Raw genomic sequence first — 15,975 nt, forward strand, 5'->3', positions numbered from 1 at the left:
ACAGCAACAGCGACTTTGTTTTATACTATGTAATGATACATAGAGTGTTTCTTATTATACTTGATTATAATTGACGTTGTAATATTGTGCCAACCCTGCATTAGACATTAGTTCCGAACTCGGACGGTAGCCTGTCCTCCCGTTCCGTGTACACTCGCACTCAGCAAAATGTAAACTTTTATACACACTCAAACTAAATTACGTTGACGACTGTACTTAATGTGCGGTATAAACAAAATATGAGAAAATTAACTAATTTAATATACACTAATATTAAAAAAAAATTTTGTTTTTATTTGTAATGGATGAACTCAATTTTTTGTTTCAAAATGTACTTTTCTATACATGAAAAAGCTTAAAAAAAATAGTATTAATATAGAAACATGAATTGATTATATTAAAAAAGAAACAAACCACTTCAACATCTCAAGTATAGATGCACTTCATCAAAGTCGTAAAGAAAAGTTGTTTATGTTATTATGACATCCATCAAGATAATTGCATAGGACGTAAACATACGTTTTCTCTGCACTATACAAGACTAGCTGACCCACACAACTTCGTCTGCATCACACTTACTTGACATTGACCGTCCCAATTAATAATAATAATAATCCCTAACAATTCACACAGCGCCATCTAGACCCAAGTTAAGGTAGCTAAAGCTTGTGTTATGGGTGCTAGAGAACTGACACAAATATATAGATTTTTTTTCGTAAATACATACATATGTAGAAAACACCAGACTGATACAAACAATCATACTCTTGAATACAAAAGTTTGTGCCGTACGAGAACTGGAACACGCGACCATCGGAAGTAAGGCGGTGTGCTGAACCGCTAGGCCACCGAGGCCGGCATTTTTAATTAACATAATATCTTTTTAAATTACAGCCTATTGGTTTTTCCGATGAATAAGCTATATTACTGTAAAGTTTCATCTAAAACCAGTTCAGTATGTTTTGCATGAAAGAGTAACAAACATTCATTCATCCTTCTATCCATACTCACAAACTGTCGCGTTATAATATTAGTTAAAATATAGACTAGTATCAATACTAGCTGTTAACCGTAACTTCGCTTAATTTTTTTCGATAAAAGATCACTATCTTTTATCGAAAAAAATTAAGCAACGATTAAAAAGCACGTGGTAAACAATGAGTTGAACCGTGAGTACACTTCTCAAAATCCGCCCGAAGTGACTTTGTCGAGGGGCATCAAAGATGTCAAGTGGGCGCTGATCTTGGTCCAACGCCACTAGCGTACTCTACAACGCGTCTAGTACGTGATTAAACCGCGAAATGTCAAAGTGCAAAGATCGGTCTTTGTTGTAGTACGCTTTATACGGCCCTAACGTGCTCCCATCATTCAATGTTACGCGGTTTGATATGTTCATTCATCAAAAAATGCTGCCGGCATGTGTGTTGGATTCGTGCGGGGTTTATGTTACAGATATAGAAGCAATCTCAAAACATTGCGAATATTTTTTTGTGACTAAAAGAAAAATATGTACACATTATTTTTAATATACTCCAAATGTAAACATTATTGTAACTTATTTTTGCAATACAATATTGAATTTAATAGATTCTATGATTACTAGCTAATTACCGGACATAGGTTTTGTACAGCTTGTACTGCATTCATTACATCTCTTGAAATTTGACCTAGATAATAAATATGTAGAGATTACTTATTTTTTCCAATTGATAAGTATTTTTAAGACATCAATGGTTTTTACTTTATTAGATTATTTAGAAATATTCTCCATAATTTCTTCATTACGCATTACATCTGTGAAATCAGTTATAACCTCATAATTTTTTTCTAATATGCATACAAATTTTACAAATACTGTAATATAAAAATCTGTATTTCCATTCAAAGTCCATTGATGTATCATAATCGCAAACGCACCCCGGTTCACGGCTGAATGTCAATCTTTCGTTTTTCCGGCAGAACCGCGCGGTCAGTGCTCTTTGTTATTTAAATGAAACATGCCCAGATGAGCAGATGCTTGCACGGGGGAATAATTAACTGATGGGTTTTTTAAATGCGACTCAAAGCTGTGCCCTTTTAAATAATATGCTTTTACCTATTTATGTCTATATTCGCAAAAAGGGTAGACAATTCACATACAAATATTGCTCTTATATATGATAAAGGAATAAGAATACTATAAAAATAAGCAGTCGTGTTAACCGCACATGGTGACGTGTTGTCAATAGAGAAACTTACCTACCATGCTTTTCCGCCTTTATCTCTCTGAAATCTATTTCAAGTTAATTATCTCAAAGGAAACATTCCGCCTAGTCATATATCATAGCGAAATAATGCATAAATTCCCAATATTCTGTATGCCAATTCACTATTCCATATTGAACAGGTTTCTCATACAGATAGTTTGATTTAAACCAACTTTAAATTTAATCTCAGCACTCTAAAGAGGTTAGGATGCAGCCCAACAGGTGATTTACTCCGTCGTTAGTCCAAGCTAATTCTTCCGCGTTCCCGCTTGCATATCTTAGTGCTTTCTATCTCGCTCTCTCGATCCCAGGCAGGTTTACGACGTCATTACGGTTATCACCGCGATGCGATTCTACGTTGGTACGAGCTCACAGCGTACAGAACCTAGGTACCAACATTAAAATTGTGTTCTAAATTTAAAATATATTATAGATGTTGATTAGAAGCTAGTTTGAATAAAACAATTTTCATTTTTCAACTTTTTTAAATTTTGTTATTCTTTTAATATGTAATATATGAATATGTAATTTATTACAAGCATAAAAAGATGGTATAACATTGAAATTCGTTTGGCACTAATTACCTACTTCAACTTCCTATTGAAGGTCAATTTTTTATTGGTCATCATTCTTGGTTTAGCTATTATATAAATAAATATCATGTATGTAAGTATGTATTCTATGTATGTAAGCGTAATTTTCAGAGCAATTATCAATTTTTTTTAAGTGTTTGTAATTGTCAAAACTTCGTCATAAGGAATGTATGAAAGAAAATGTTTCAAAAAGTTTATTGAAAATTGGTTTAAAAATCTCCATTTCAAGACATATTGACAGACTTGACAAAATGACATTAAATTATTTTGTTTTGTATTGTTTTAATTTTTTTATTACCATACGTGTGGTAATGAAGTAAAGCCGACCTAAGTAGCTAGTCAATTTATTTGTAGACGTATACTCCACATCCTTTCCTGAATCTGAAATATAAATAAACGAGTACCTGAATAACATTAAGATATTAATATGAATAAATAAATAAGTAAATAACCCTGGACAATTAACACACTATCAAGTCCCACCACAACACCGATACAAATAATCATACTCATGAATACAAATGTTTGCACCATGCGAGGAATCGAACCCGCGACCAACCGCTAGACCAGTGAGGTCGTCAGAATACATTACAATGTCCTAATTTCAATGTCAGACACCCCCAAAAGGCTTGTAAATAGAACACAAACGCGATCGCATTCCGTTCCGACACGTGACACTTGACTGGGCCATTATAATCGCTGAACTCCGCCCGTCCGCTATCTGCGCCACTCTGACACCATCTGACACCGTCTGACACCGCGACACAGACACTGTCCGCATGCATCGTGACACTATGACCCAGTTGTAAACCGCTCCATATTGTTCTTTTGTGGCATTGTATTTTGTTTGTACACCATTTGTATGGAAAGCTGCTGTGTTTTCACTAGTAGTATGAGAGTAGAGTAGTATGAAATTTCGCACATATAGTTTACATACATAGAGTGAGAGAGCAGAATGCTAATATTTTCTTAAAATTTTGAATAAAAATACATTTAATATTTAAAACAATATTACACACACACCCATGTATTTGACTCACACACATGTACTCTCAATTTAAAGGACAGAAGAGATTATAAATATTATTTGTCTTACTGAATGTTAAATTAAATATGGTTGAATTTCAACCACAGGGCTACTAGTTATTATAAAAAAGAACAGAATTGGGATGTAACGCTAAAATGACGACTCTATTAAATAATTGGTATTAAAGAATGTTAAGATACGTATCATGGTTTCAAAACCACCTTATTTTAATTGTGGCTACCGCGGCAGTGTAACAAGAATTTTTGTAATGTCGTAAACTTAGCGCATAGCAGTAGCGCCACCCGCCGCGTTGTTTATGTCACGCGATCGCGCGATAGTCATGCTGTGTGTACGCTCCTTTACATTTTGTATTTCGCGCCATTACTGTTTTAGAAAGTTCTATTTTTAAAACTTTTTAAATAGTAAGAATTCATATTAATATGGTAGAATTAGTATTAATTGTTTTTAAGGAAAATGAACATTGAGCTTGTTTAATTAGAGATTAAAATTGAAAAAACTGTTTATGACCATGGATTTTGGTACGTAAATGTATCAGTTCTGCAATTTTAAAATCGAGGTAGAGACAAGAAAAATATGTCTAATTGTAATATGTATGTAATAAATAGAAAGAAATTTAAGTACTTATGTAGTATATTAAGCATTAACTGTAGACGGCAGTATAATGTTAATGGTTAACCATTAACATTTTAAACATAAACTACTACTTTTTAATTAACAAAGTAGTTTTTTAGCAACTGACATCAAAAAGTGGGAAGTTTTCCATTCGGCTAACCTGCTTTGTAAATGAATGTTTTACCTAATATCTTTAGCAATACTGAGCAGATTTTGTTGATTGCATTTGCAATCAATAAAATTTACTCCCGTGCTAGATTTTTTTGTCAAACAAACTCAAAGAACATCTTGTATTCTCTTATACTGATCCAAGCCACAGCTGACCAGCATTAACTAAATTTCTTCCTTCCACCATAGATAACCATCACAACTTGTATAATTCACAGATAACCAATACTTATTTTTTGTAATTCTTTTTGTAGCACGCGACAACAATAAAGTAGGGTCTCGCCGATTAAAAAAATACCATTGTGCCAACAACAAAACCTATTTACAAATACTCATGCGCCCGCCCACTCAAAAGGTGTTTATTTAAAATTTCGTTATACAATACGCCATGTCATTTTTTCCTGTTCGCGCCATTTAATGCTATTTCAAATTTTGAAATTCGAACGCTTTTCCTACAGCTGTCAATTTGTACCTATTACGCACAATAAACAATCGTATTCCGTTGTAACACGGGTGAATTAATATATTTCATTATAAAAATTTTAAAGCTTTCTACGACGCTCGCCATACATATTTAATCTATTATAATATTTTATCGACACGTGTTTACGGCGACCATTTAGAACTGATGATTCTTTGTTCCCATTATATGGAATTTTATACTTTATTTATACCTTTTATTAGATATATATATATAATATCATAAGTATTTCCTTATATAAATGTTAATTAAATCGGTGGATATGATCTTTGTCACACTTATGTGTACCTACTTATGTATAAAAAAATATAACTGTCATGTTATTCAATTATTTAAATTTCCCGTAAAAAATTGTAAACTTATTTTCATACTAACAAAAAAACTATATTGATATCAGGTTTTTAGGATAAATTATTTTCACTGGACAGCATACCTATATCGATATCTTGACAAATGTTACAAAATCTCACCGAATTATCGTCTAATCAGTACAAAATCCATACGCATACAATGTCAGCAACTTAATACTTTAAAAATAACTCGCATTGCGAAATCTTGTGCATTATATTACGTAGGTGCGCAAACATCTCGAAACCCGATAAGGAAGGGTGTTATTCTGTAGATTCGAATCTTGGCGACAAACACCGGGGTCCTATTGTGGGTGCTAAATTTGTTTCGCTATTTCCGATCTCGTCGCGAGATTATTTTACGATTGTGTACCGCATTGTCGAAATGAAATCGGCTCTGTGCAGGATTCGGAACGTTCCAAATTCAAATAACGATAAGATTTGAGTTTCCAAATTTAAATGTGAATATAACAAATATCCCAATATAACGACTTAAATTGTATATGTAATGTTTGTACACATTAATTCTATATTTATCAATAATATTTCAAACTACATTTAATCTAATTTTATTTGAATACTTGACTAATTATAGTAAAACGTCGTTAAATGTTTTCTTCCTCCAGTCGTCTCTTGCACATTATTCAACACCCGTAATTATTTTCCAAATTTAAATATCTATAAAAATCTTTTTCCGATATGACATGTTGGCTTTCCTGTGCCAATATTTCGCATAACCCTGGCTTAGTTAGTAGCATTTACTTGGTCAAAATTACGGCCAAGTTATGAAACTAAGACTAAAAACAGATTTTTATTTAACTACCCAAAAATATATGGCTTAAATTGATCAGGTCATGTAAAAGCTATGTTCTTAGACCGATTTTAAAAATATGACATCCGTAAAGGATTTCAGGCTGTTCCAATTCTTTTTTCAATTAATTAGCCATCCAAAATGTCCGTAAAAGACAAAAATATTATGTATGAATTTGACTTTAAAATGACTAAATAAAGACGTCTTCCTAGACGAAGGTCTAGCAAGACGTCTTTATTTAGTCATACCCAGATAGTGACTGAAGAGTCACTATCTGGGTAAAAACAACCAAAAATCCTATTATATACTAAAGGTACCGGCTACGAAAAGCTCTCAATATCAGCGTCAGTTATAACAAGATTTGGTCTACAAAGAGCTATTATGTCCGTCCATCCATTGTTCGCTCTAATGCCGGTTATTCTTAGATCTCCATTCAATTCACGGATGATCCTACGCAGAGTAAACATCTGTCGTATTTTGTACGTAGACCAACGTTGCGCGCACGCCTCCTCTATACGCGATTGTCCGATAATGGATTTTTATAGAATCAGCGTTTTTGTGACAAAAATTTGATCTTTTTTTAATGTATACAAATAGATACAAATAACTGTAGCGAAAGATTCAAACTTGTTTTGTTAAACTTGGTGATGTGACATGACTATCTCTGAAGTTACGTCCAGTGTTGTTAATTGCTTAACGTTTATACGGTTAGTTATAGATAATAGTTGGGTTTTAGTCCTGTCCAGATCAATTTCAGAATCTGTTTTTTACCCACCTTTCCCATATTTTTCAACTGCACTCCTCCAGATTCTAACAGAAAAAACTGGTAAAGGTAAATTTATCGGGTAAAGGGTAAGGCAATCTGACTTTAGCTTTTTATATAATACTTAGTGGCATACCTTCCAAATATATATATATTCTCCGTCTTTATTCCTTTTACCTATATACAAATATAATAAAACTACAACATTAACAATTAAGATAATAATAAAAAAACGAGTGGCACACACAAAACTCACGATTTAAAAAACACATCATAAATACCCGCATGATGTCGTTTAATAAGTAACAATTATTTTATTTTAGTGAGGCCCAAACACGAATCTAGTCGAATGCGGGCCTTCGATTCAACTCGATTGTCACCCTTTACTCGATACTGTTTAATGGAGCGTAATCGAATTCGTCTTAGTCACTAAAATCTGATAGGGGGAGATAAATAAATTGTAACCACAAAAAAGAAAACGATTATAATCAAGTCAATGATGTTTCCAAATATATATTTTTATTTTACAAATTTTAAGTAATTTATTTTTTATCTAATACTGGCCGTAAAATAATCTTTCATAATATGAATAAAATATATACCGTCGACCCTAAATAAATGTGATAAGGAAGAAGCAGATAATGATGCCTGGCCGTAAATTACTAGTTCAAATTTTCCAAATTTAAATTTAAAAATATATTGAATTTAATTATACAAGTTCAAGTTAATTCAATTAAATTTTGAATACACATCTTGCATATTTTAATATAAATGCATGTATCTAAACTGATGAGATATTTTACACAGAAAGTTTATCAATAAATAAATTATAATATATAATTTTTTATAATAAAGAAATATTAATATAAATATTAATTTCACTGGAATAGATTTGCAATTTATTGAATAGAATGATTATTTAAAATTCGAACATTAAAATGCCGATGTGGTTTATAAACTATATGCTGTAGGTGCTAATTTATTTAAATTGTGATATGATACGATGATAGTAATATAATATTGTGTCTAAAATCCACAAAAAATTGTACATAGTAATAGTAGAGAGATAGTAGTAGATAAAAAAGTCCAATATCATTAAATTATTTTTATTTTCATTTTAGTCACGACGACCATAAACTAATAAAGCCATAGAGAAATTTAAACACATTTTTTCTTAGGAACAAAACTAATTATCCAAATCTAAAACGTTATGTAATGCTAAATGCTTCTAAAGACAGAAAAAGTTCTGTAGTTTCGTCCATGTTAATATTATAGATGCAAAATTTTTTCTCTTGGTTTATTAACTTTTAACGACCAAACTACTGAACGTATCTTCAGAGTAGTTTAACACCGACGAGTTCATTGATATATTGTTTTAAAGAAATATTTTATTATGTTGTCATCTCCGATCGATGCTCCAATTCAAACGGGGATCGAAATTACGACAGCCTCAGCCGCGATTCGAAAATAGCGGAGGCCTCAGACTAAAGTCGTATCCGAGGAGTTGGCCTTCAGCCGCTCCATAATTCCTTCCGCGGATTTGCACTACTCTCTACACTTGCCCGCTATCGTTCGGTGAAGCTGGAAAGTTAAGTAAAGGCCAGCTGCGGTAGGGTAGTTCGAAAATGTTGATATAGCCTTTCTTTTATATCAAAAACAAACGAATCCGTTGGTGAAACTAGTCAAGTATAAGTATATATTGTATTTAAACAGCAGTGGCAACGGTGCCGGCCGTTCGAGCTGCGTTGATGAGCGCTCATTGCTCCTGATGGGGCATTGATTCACCGGGTCAAATCTGTTGACACCAACATCAATACTATTTAAGTACATTTACGTTTCATCGAAACTGATTCATTCCTCTATTTAGATGTAGTTGATGAGTTTGCACTTGTCTCGATTTATAAAAAAATATAAGTAGGTATGTACCTATTAGAATTTATCATCCTTACTGAGGGTCAGCAGGGGTTCGCGAGGCAGGGTCGCGGGCGCAGCTAATGGCGTATAAAGAAAAGTACTCGCAACTTTGTGATTTTTGTGTATATTGATATAATATACAATTTATACTAACTGTACCCGCGTCTTCGTCCGCTTAAAATAGTGACCGTGGCAAAAAAAAATGAAAATTAATAATCTAACCCAATAAAATGCAAAAAAAATCATCATTATAGCTTCAAAAATGACGAAATTTTATACAACTCAATCAACAGCCTAAAAAAATATCAAGTTCCAACTTTAAAAATTACATTTCTTTCATACAACCTTTTATCTCCCCTTTCAACCCGTTACAACCCATTTTCTTTATTTATATTTAACCAAAATCCTTAAAAATATGTTTCTTGTAGAGAAGATAGAGATCTTTAAAAACCACGATTCATGAATAGAAACGTTTGTACCGTTTTAGGAACCGATCCTACGCCCATCGGATGTAAAGCGGTGTGCTAAACTCTCAAATATAAATACAATAACGATAATTATCATAGACGTAGCTACTAACCGTCAATTATTACCATTCGTTGTTTACCCAGCAGCTTCGGGGTCGTTTCAATTAAACTATATTACATTGTTACGTTGGCCGGCGAGCGCAGGGTTAATTGCTATTGGCTGTCTGTGCATGATCTTTGGTCTGAAAGACCGATGTCATACACCTTTCGATCACAGTGGGGTTAACACCACTTGCCCCTAAAGATTTGTCTTATACTATTGCATAGGGATTTCTTATTTATTTATTTACTCTTTATTGTACTCCCAACGGACCACATTTTATTCAATAAAATTTCAATTCCATTTCAATTCCAAATAACATAAATGGAAGTCATAAGGTACCTAAGTACGTAAATACAAAGCGCAATCTTGTCTCATAAGGAAACTCTTCCAAACAACCTTTAGGTAAAGGAAAGAAAACAGAAAGTGGTAGACGGTGTAAGATTGGACTATAGAATAAAAAAGACAGCAATATTAATTATTAAGATGGGTCTCTATATTTAACTTTTCCAAAAGTTAGTGTTGCATTAACTAGTTTAGCTATAATCAGCTACAATATCTTGGATTACAATCATAATATTGTTTCTGTTATAGTAGTACTAACGGCCACCCGTGACTTTGTCTAAATTTTTAACATAAATACAGACAATCTAACTTCTTGTCAAATTTCATTAAGTTCCGTTCAGCCGTTTAGTCGTAACAATGTAACAAATATACCTACACATTTGGTTTTATGGTTAGTATGGAGATATACAAACTTTTATAACATTTTTGCAACTTTTCTAAATCACACTACATCGAAATCTACTTAGCGTATTTCTAGGTGTGATATTATCTTATCTGTGGTTCTAACAAGATATCTGGATAGTTATGAATTATCTGTGGATGACTTAATATGTACTTTCTGTTAATCAATTTTCAATCATATTTCTCACATACACATAAATTAGATTTCAAAGTCGTTCCAAGAGAGAACGATATCGACAATAAGAATGAAGTATTATCGTAACTTCAAAAATTCTTTTATTTTCTTGCATTTCTAAAACTGAAAATTCATTTAATACGAATTTCCGAAACAGTTTTTCGTAATATTGTGTTTTTGAAATTATGGCCATTCCACTCTCTTCCATCGACGTAACAATAATGTAACGTTTACGTTTTTCAAATGTACCATTTAATAAGCCATCATTGACTTAACAAAGCTTGTATTTAATAATTAAGTGGCCAGATGGCGGTATTACGGAGTGTCCTACAATTAAAATTGTGTAAGACATTATGACCATCATGAACTGTATTGTAACTGACAGTACAGTTATTTGGAGGTTATTAAAAATTAACCCAATTGCGATAGGGCGGTACAAAGTGTATAGCATAACATTAATTACATTTCATGAGGAAAAAGTAGATATGTTTTGTAAATTTGTGGGAAACTAAACTCAATAACAATTTAAATTTCGTATTGTATAGAATCAAATCAATAGCAACAACCTCGGTGGTCTAGCGGTAGAGCGCACAGCTTTTCTTCCGATGATCACGGGTTCGATTCTTCGTGCGGCACTAACATTTATATCCATGATTATGATTGTTTGTACCGGTCTAAGTGTTTTCTATGTATATTATGTATGCATTTACAAAATATATATATATATATACATATATATCAGTTGCTGTGTGAGTTGTCTTCAGATATTATTATTAGTTATTAGAAACTGTATGAAGCTCTAAAATATGTTGTTTAATAATAATAATAATAATAAATCACCCTTTAAAAGGCTGCCATCTTAAATACCTGTCGTACAGTCCGAAAATTTCTCGAAATCGATGAAAATGATATAACACCAGTCACACCAGGCACACAATAAGTACACACACACTCACACTGCACTTACTTGGTTTCGGCCCGTAAGTGTGGAGAAAACCAGCAAAAGCTGAGAAAAAATAAAGAATGATAATAATAATAATAATAATATAATAAATATGTTTATTATGGCATCAATGGCCCAATTCTTATAATTTGTTAATGTTAGTTAAATTCTTATCTATCTAGTAGTACAGTTACATTGATAACAAATTGTTAGACCTTTGCCTAGTAAATACACTAACAAAATGTTGTATCATTACTAATTAAATTTTTTTCATCAATGTTTAAAATTCAATATCAACTATATAAATATATAACTATACATAACTTACACGGTAAGCGTAAGTTTTGTCAATTTTCCCAAAATTGCATGACATCAAATTCCATAGCATACATACATATAACATAGCGTATAGGGGTAATGGGGATTATTAGTAATGTGGACTGATGATCCCATTGCAAGCAATGTACCATGTACGGTTGACCTCCATGCGCTTGCCCCTAGAAACCATCATCATAAATTCTTGGTGAATTTGTCACGATGGGCTAACTGACCTGACCTCATGCTCATTTTATCATCCTCCACTGGTGCCCCGCCAGTGTAAACCGTTAGCACAGGCGGGTGCAACATTCCATTATCATCCATAAAAAAAACATAGCGTATAAAGTACATTAAAAACTGCGTAATACGTATCAATTATTATCAACGTACGGAGCAGCTGTCACCAGTTAGATGCTCGTACAATTAGAGCAAGTGAGGCAATTACTTGTTCTCCCAGGATTGCGTCACCTTGTCACGACGTTCACGAATTAAAATTGATACTTCTCTACTGATGAATGGAAATTTGGGTCAATTGTCTTACATGGAGTGCTTGTAGTGAACTAGTGTTGGTGACAGCCTCACTAGCTTACGAATACTACACGTAGTCTATTCATTAAGAATTGTTTGTTATCGTTTGTCTAAAAAATATACCAGTTGAGTTTCTTGTTAGTTCTATAGTCGGAAGTAAGGCGGATCGCCGAGCGCAAGAGAGAGAGAACAAGTGAAAGAGATATTTTTTATTGTCCTAAATAAATATTCTACTAATATTATAAACAGAAAAGTGAAAGAGTAACAAACATTCATATTCATATATGAATGTTTGTTACTCTTTCACGCAAAACTACGGAACGGAATTTAATGAAACTTTACAGTAATAAAATACAGGCTATAAATTTTATGCGGGCGAAACCGTGGACACAGCTAGTAAATTAATATATATATATCGCTCCTAAATTCCAACATATTCCGCTCTACCCTCTTAACGTGGTAGCTGAGACATTCGCCAATAATGTTATTAAGATGGCCACACCAGGCCCGCGTCTGGGTATCATAATGATCCTTTTGTTTACCGCGTCATTTCTTCCTGGCTGTAATAAAAAATATTAATGTTGCCAGTATCCAACAATATCGGTCTAATGTACCGGGGGTTGGCTAATCGCATTAAGACGGCCTGCGAGCATTCACGGGTTATTATGCTTATGCGTTTTTATTTTTGGGGTTGGTATTGTGGAAAGGATTATTCTTGGGGTCTTCTTGTTGTTTTTGGTCTTAGCAAAACGAGACAATTGTTAGGAAAAAGAATTAAGACCTACGTTATTTAATGTACAAAATATAATGAAATTTTGAGGTATTAAATTTCAAGATGGTAGGTTTCGATGACCTCGGTGGTTTAGCGGTTTACACACCTCCTTTTTCCAATGGTTGCGGGTTAGATTCGTAATTGCAAACATTTGTATGTATCTGGGTCTATTACGTATGTATTAAAATCAGATTGATATCAGTTTTATCAGTCACCCATAACATAAACTCTGCTTAGCTTGGGACTATGTGTATATCTGTCCAATGTTATTATTATTATACATATAATGAACTTAAGAACTAATAACTAAGTAACGGATATTTCACTTTAGAACCTTTTTTACAATGGTTTAGAATCCAAGTTGTTTCATTTTCTACGCTTTATCGAAAATATAAAAAATTAATTAGGCAGGCTTTTGTTGACCCTAAAATGTTATGAACGGTTTTTCATAGTATAACATACATAGTATATGTATGTTATACTATTAGAGTAAAATAAATGTTATCCAAATACTTATAATATATAAATAAGTATTTGGATAACATTTATTTAATCACTCTTCTTAATATTAGCAGGAAATGTAAGAAGTTAATGTAGCAAAAGTACTTTTCTGTGACATTAAATTTCTTTACCCGCATTTCTTAAACTGGTCTTCTTAAATGTAACGACAATAAAACAGATTTACCGTTTATGCCTTGGTAAACAAAAAATAAGTGCTTCGAATTATTTATATTATAGAATGGACATACTTGTCATGGCTTACCTTATATTTAGCCGTTGTCCTTTACATGCGTAGTCATTATGTTGAAATTTAAAAATTATTATAAAATAAGTACCAAATTTTGACTTTTCTAATGGTTTTTTTTATGTTGAATAGATATAAATATAATTGAATTTTGATGTTGAATAGCATCTTTTAATAATTTGCAAAACAAATTTAATTTCTCCAATCATATCCAGTGAATACACTATTATACGATAATTGAAATGATTGATAACAGAAACGTATAACAGGCTTCATGCTAAGTAATACTTTGCACAAAGAGTTACTCACGATTAGATAGCCTGAAAGTTTTTAACTATCAATGTCGTGATATAATATAAGTGTAATGTAATGTAAGTAATGAAATTAGAAGCTACGCACGGAGTAAAAACATAGTATAGAACGAACCTGAAAATCAAACCCAAAGATTACTACTTTCTTAAAGCGTCTTTCTCTTCTTTTCGCAGATGCCTGCGGCCTATCAGACGTACCACACATAGAAAGTTTACAAGAAAAGTCACAGTGCGCGCTAGAAGAATATTGCAGGAGTCAGTACCCCAACCAGCCGACGCGCTTCGGGAAACTCCTCCTGCGACTACCCTCATTACGAACCGTCAGCTCACAAGTTATAGAACAGCTGTTCTTCGTCCGCTTAGTGGGGAAGACACCGATCGAAACCCTTATAAGGGACATGCTGTTGTCAGGCAATTCGTTCTCGTGGCCTTATATGGCGACCATGTGACACACGATGTGGCGTCAGCTAGCGGCGGCCTGATCAACGCCCTACGGCTTCCCGCCGTACCTGCCGAGCCAGCGATTCGACCCGTTCCAGAGGTACCAGCGTGAGGTGCCGCAGCCAGACGACGCCGTGACGTCATCAAGCGAGTTCCACGACAGCGCCGAGGCCCCGACCGCCTCCGAAGAGTACTTCGGGTCTCGAACGAGCAGAGACAGCGAGAGAGCCGACCCTTGCCCGACCTTCGATCCGATATCAGCATTCTACGCTCCAAAGTCGACAGAGGAGGTGTTCGATGCGACCACCACCTCGAATGAGGCCCAAAAAAATGCTCAAAAAACATCAATTATGATAGACAATTTATTAAACATACGGAGTCAAGACTCATGCTCCATGCCAGATATGAAATAATGACTCATAGTTAAGTGTGGGGTCAGTAGTGTCACTTAGTTCAAGTTAAGTGCGTCCACAGCCAAAAATATAATTAAAAATTAAAAAAATACAGCCATTCGTTGCAAACAAACCAATCACAGTAAACTCTGATATCGTAGCTAACTGTTGTGTTCATAACGATTGCCTGTTTGATAGTGTTTTGTTATATTTTTTGCTGTGCACGCACCCTTATATTTTGTTCCTTTGTAAAAATGTAGGATATAATTAATATTTAATATTGTAAATAAAATGTTTTTATTAATGTATAGTTAATGTTATAAGATAAATGAGACGAATCTGTTTTCTAAACGAAGGAAGCACCACAGCAAGCAGGACAGTCACCCAAGTCCTTTGCGTTCGGCGACTTCCGTTGGATATCGTAATTTTATTTATTAGGTGAAATTTAAAGCAATCATGGATTGAAAAAAGCGCAATAAATATTATGTACAGTAGTGCAATCGGTGTGTAGTGTAACAATTTTGTAATTCACCAAATCAAAGGAATTAATACCTAATGATGTAATTAAAACAGTCCACAATTCAAGATAATCTTCTTATCGACATACGTCATATACATATATAATGTGCTACTAAATTTTCTGCTTCGAATTTCGTATCCCTAATGTCATTATTTTTTTAGTACCAAAAGATATTCACAATAAATGCAACATTTTTTTGTGTAAATTGTCGTCATAAACTGCTGTTGCCACATTCATAAATTTATGTTTCGTTAGACACTATAAAAAAATATAAATATTTAGTACTTAAATAAAGAATTTACTTGCACACTTTGAAAAATAATTTGTAAAAATACATCTTTTAACGTAAGCCATAAAATTCCTTTGTTATCGTAAATATTGTATTACATATTGAATATTTGGTAGCACCTTATATAATATATAGGATTGTTTTATATATATATATATATATTCTTTAAATATAACTTTTTATTGGTGCTCTTTAATTCTTTCTATTTTACAATAGAGACTTTATTATTCAAGAGCCTGAATTT

The 15,975-nt window shown here is 33.2% G+C and overlaps 1 protein-coding gene across 1 annotated transcript in view; it reads left to right on the forward strand.

Moving 5' to 3' along the window:
* LOC131849982 (steroid receptor seven-up, isoforms B/C) overlaps positions 1 to 15,277 on the forward strand; it is a gene marked incomplete at its 5' end in the record, with an annotated part of 108,759 nt that extends 93,482 nt beyond the window's left edge. Inside the window, one exon of the mRNA XM_059200119.1 lies at positions 14,264 to 15,277. Within this exon, the coding sequence (XP_059056102.1) occupies positions 14,264 to 14,538 (275 nt within the window). The remainder of the gene's footprint in view (positions 1 to 14,263) is intronic.
* Positions 15,278 to 15,975: the final 698 nt, after the last annotated feature.

The sequence above is a fragment of the Achroia grisella genome, unplaced genomic scaffold (genome assembly GCF_030625045.1).
Source record: "Achroia grisella isolate CSIRO2021 unplaced genomic scaffold, CSIRO_AGI_Agris_v1 utg676, whole genome shotgun sequence".
NCBI lineage: Eukaryota > Metazoa > Arthropoda > Insecta > Lepidoptera > Pyralidae > Achroia > Achroia grisella.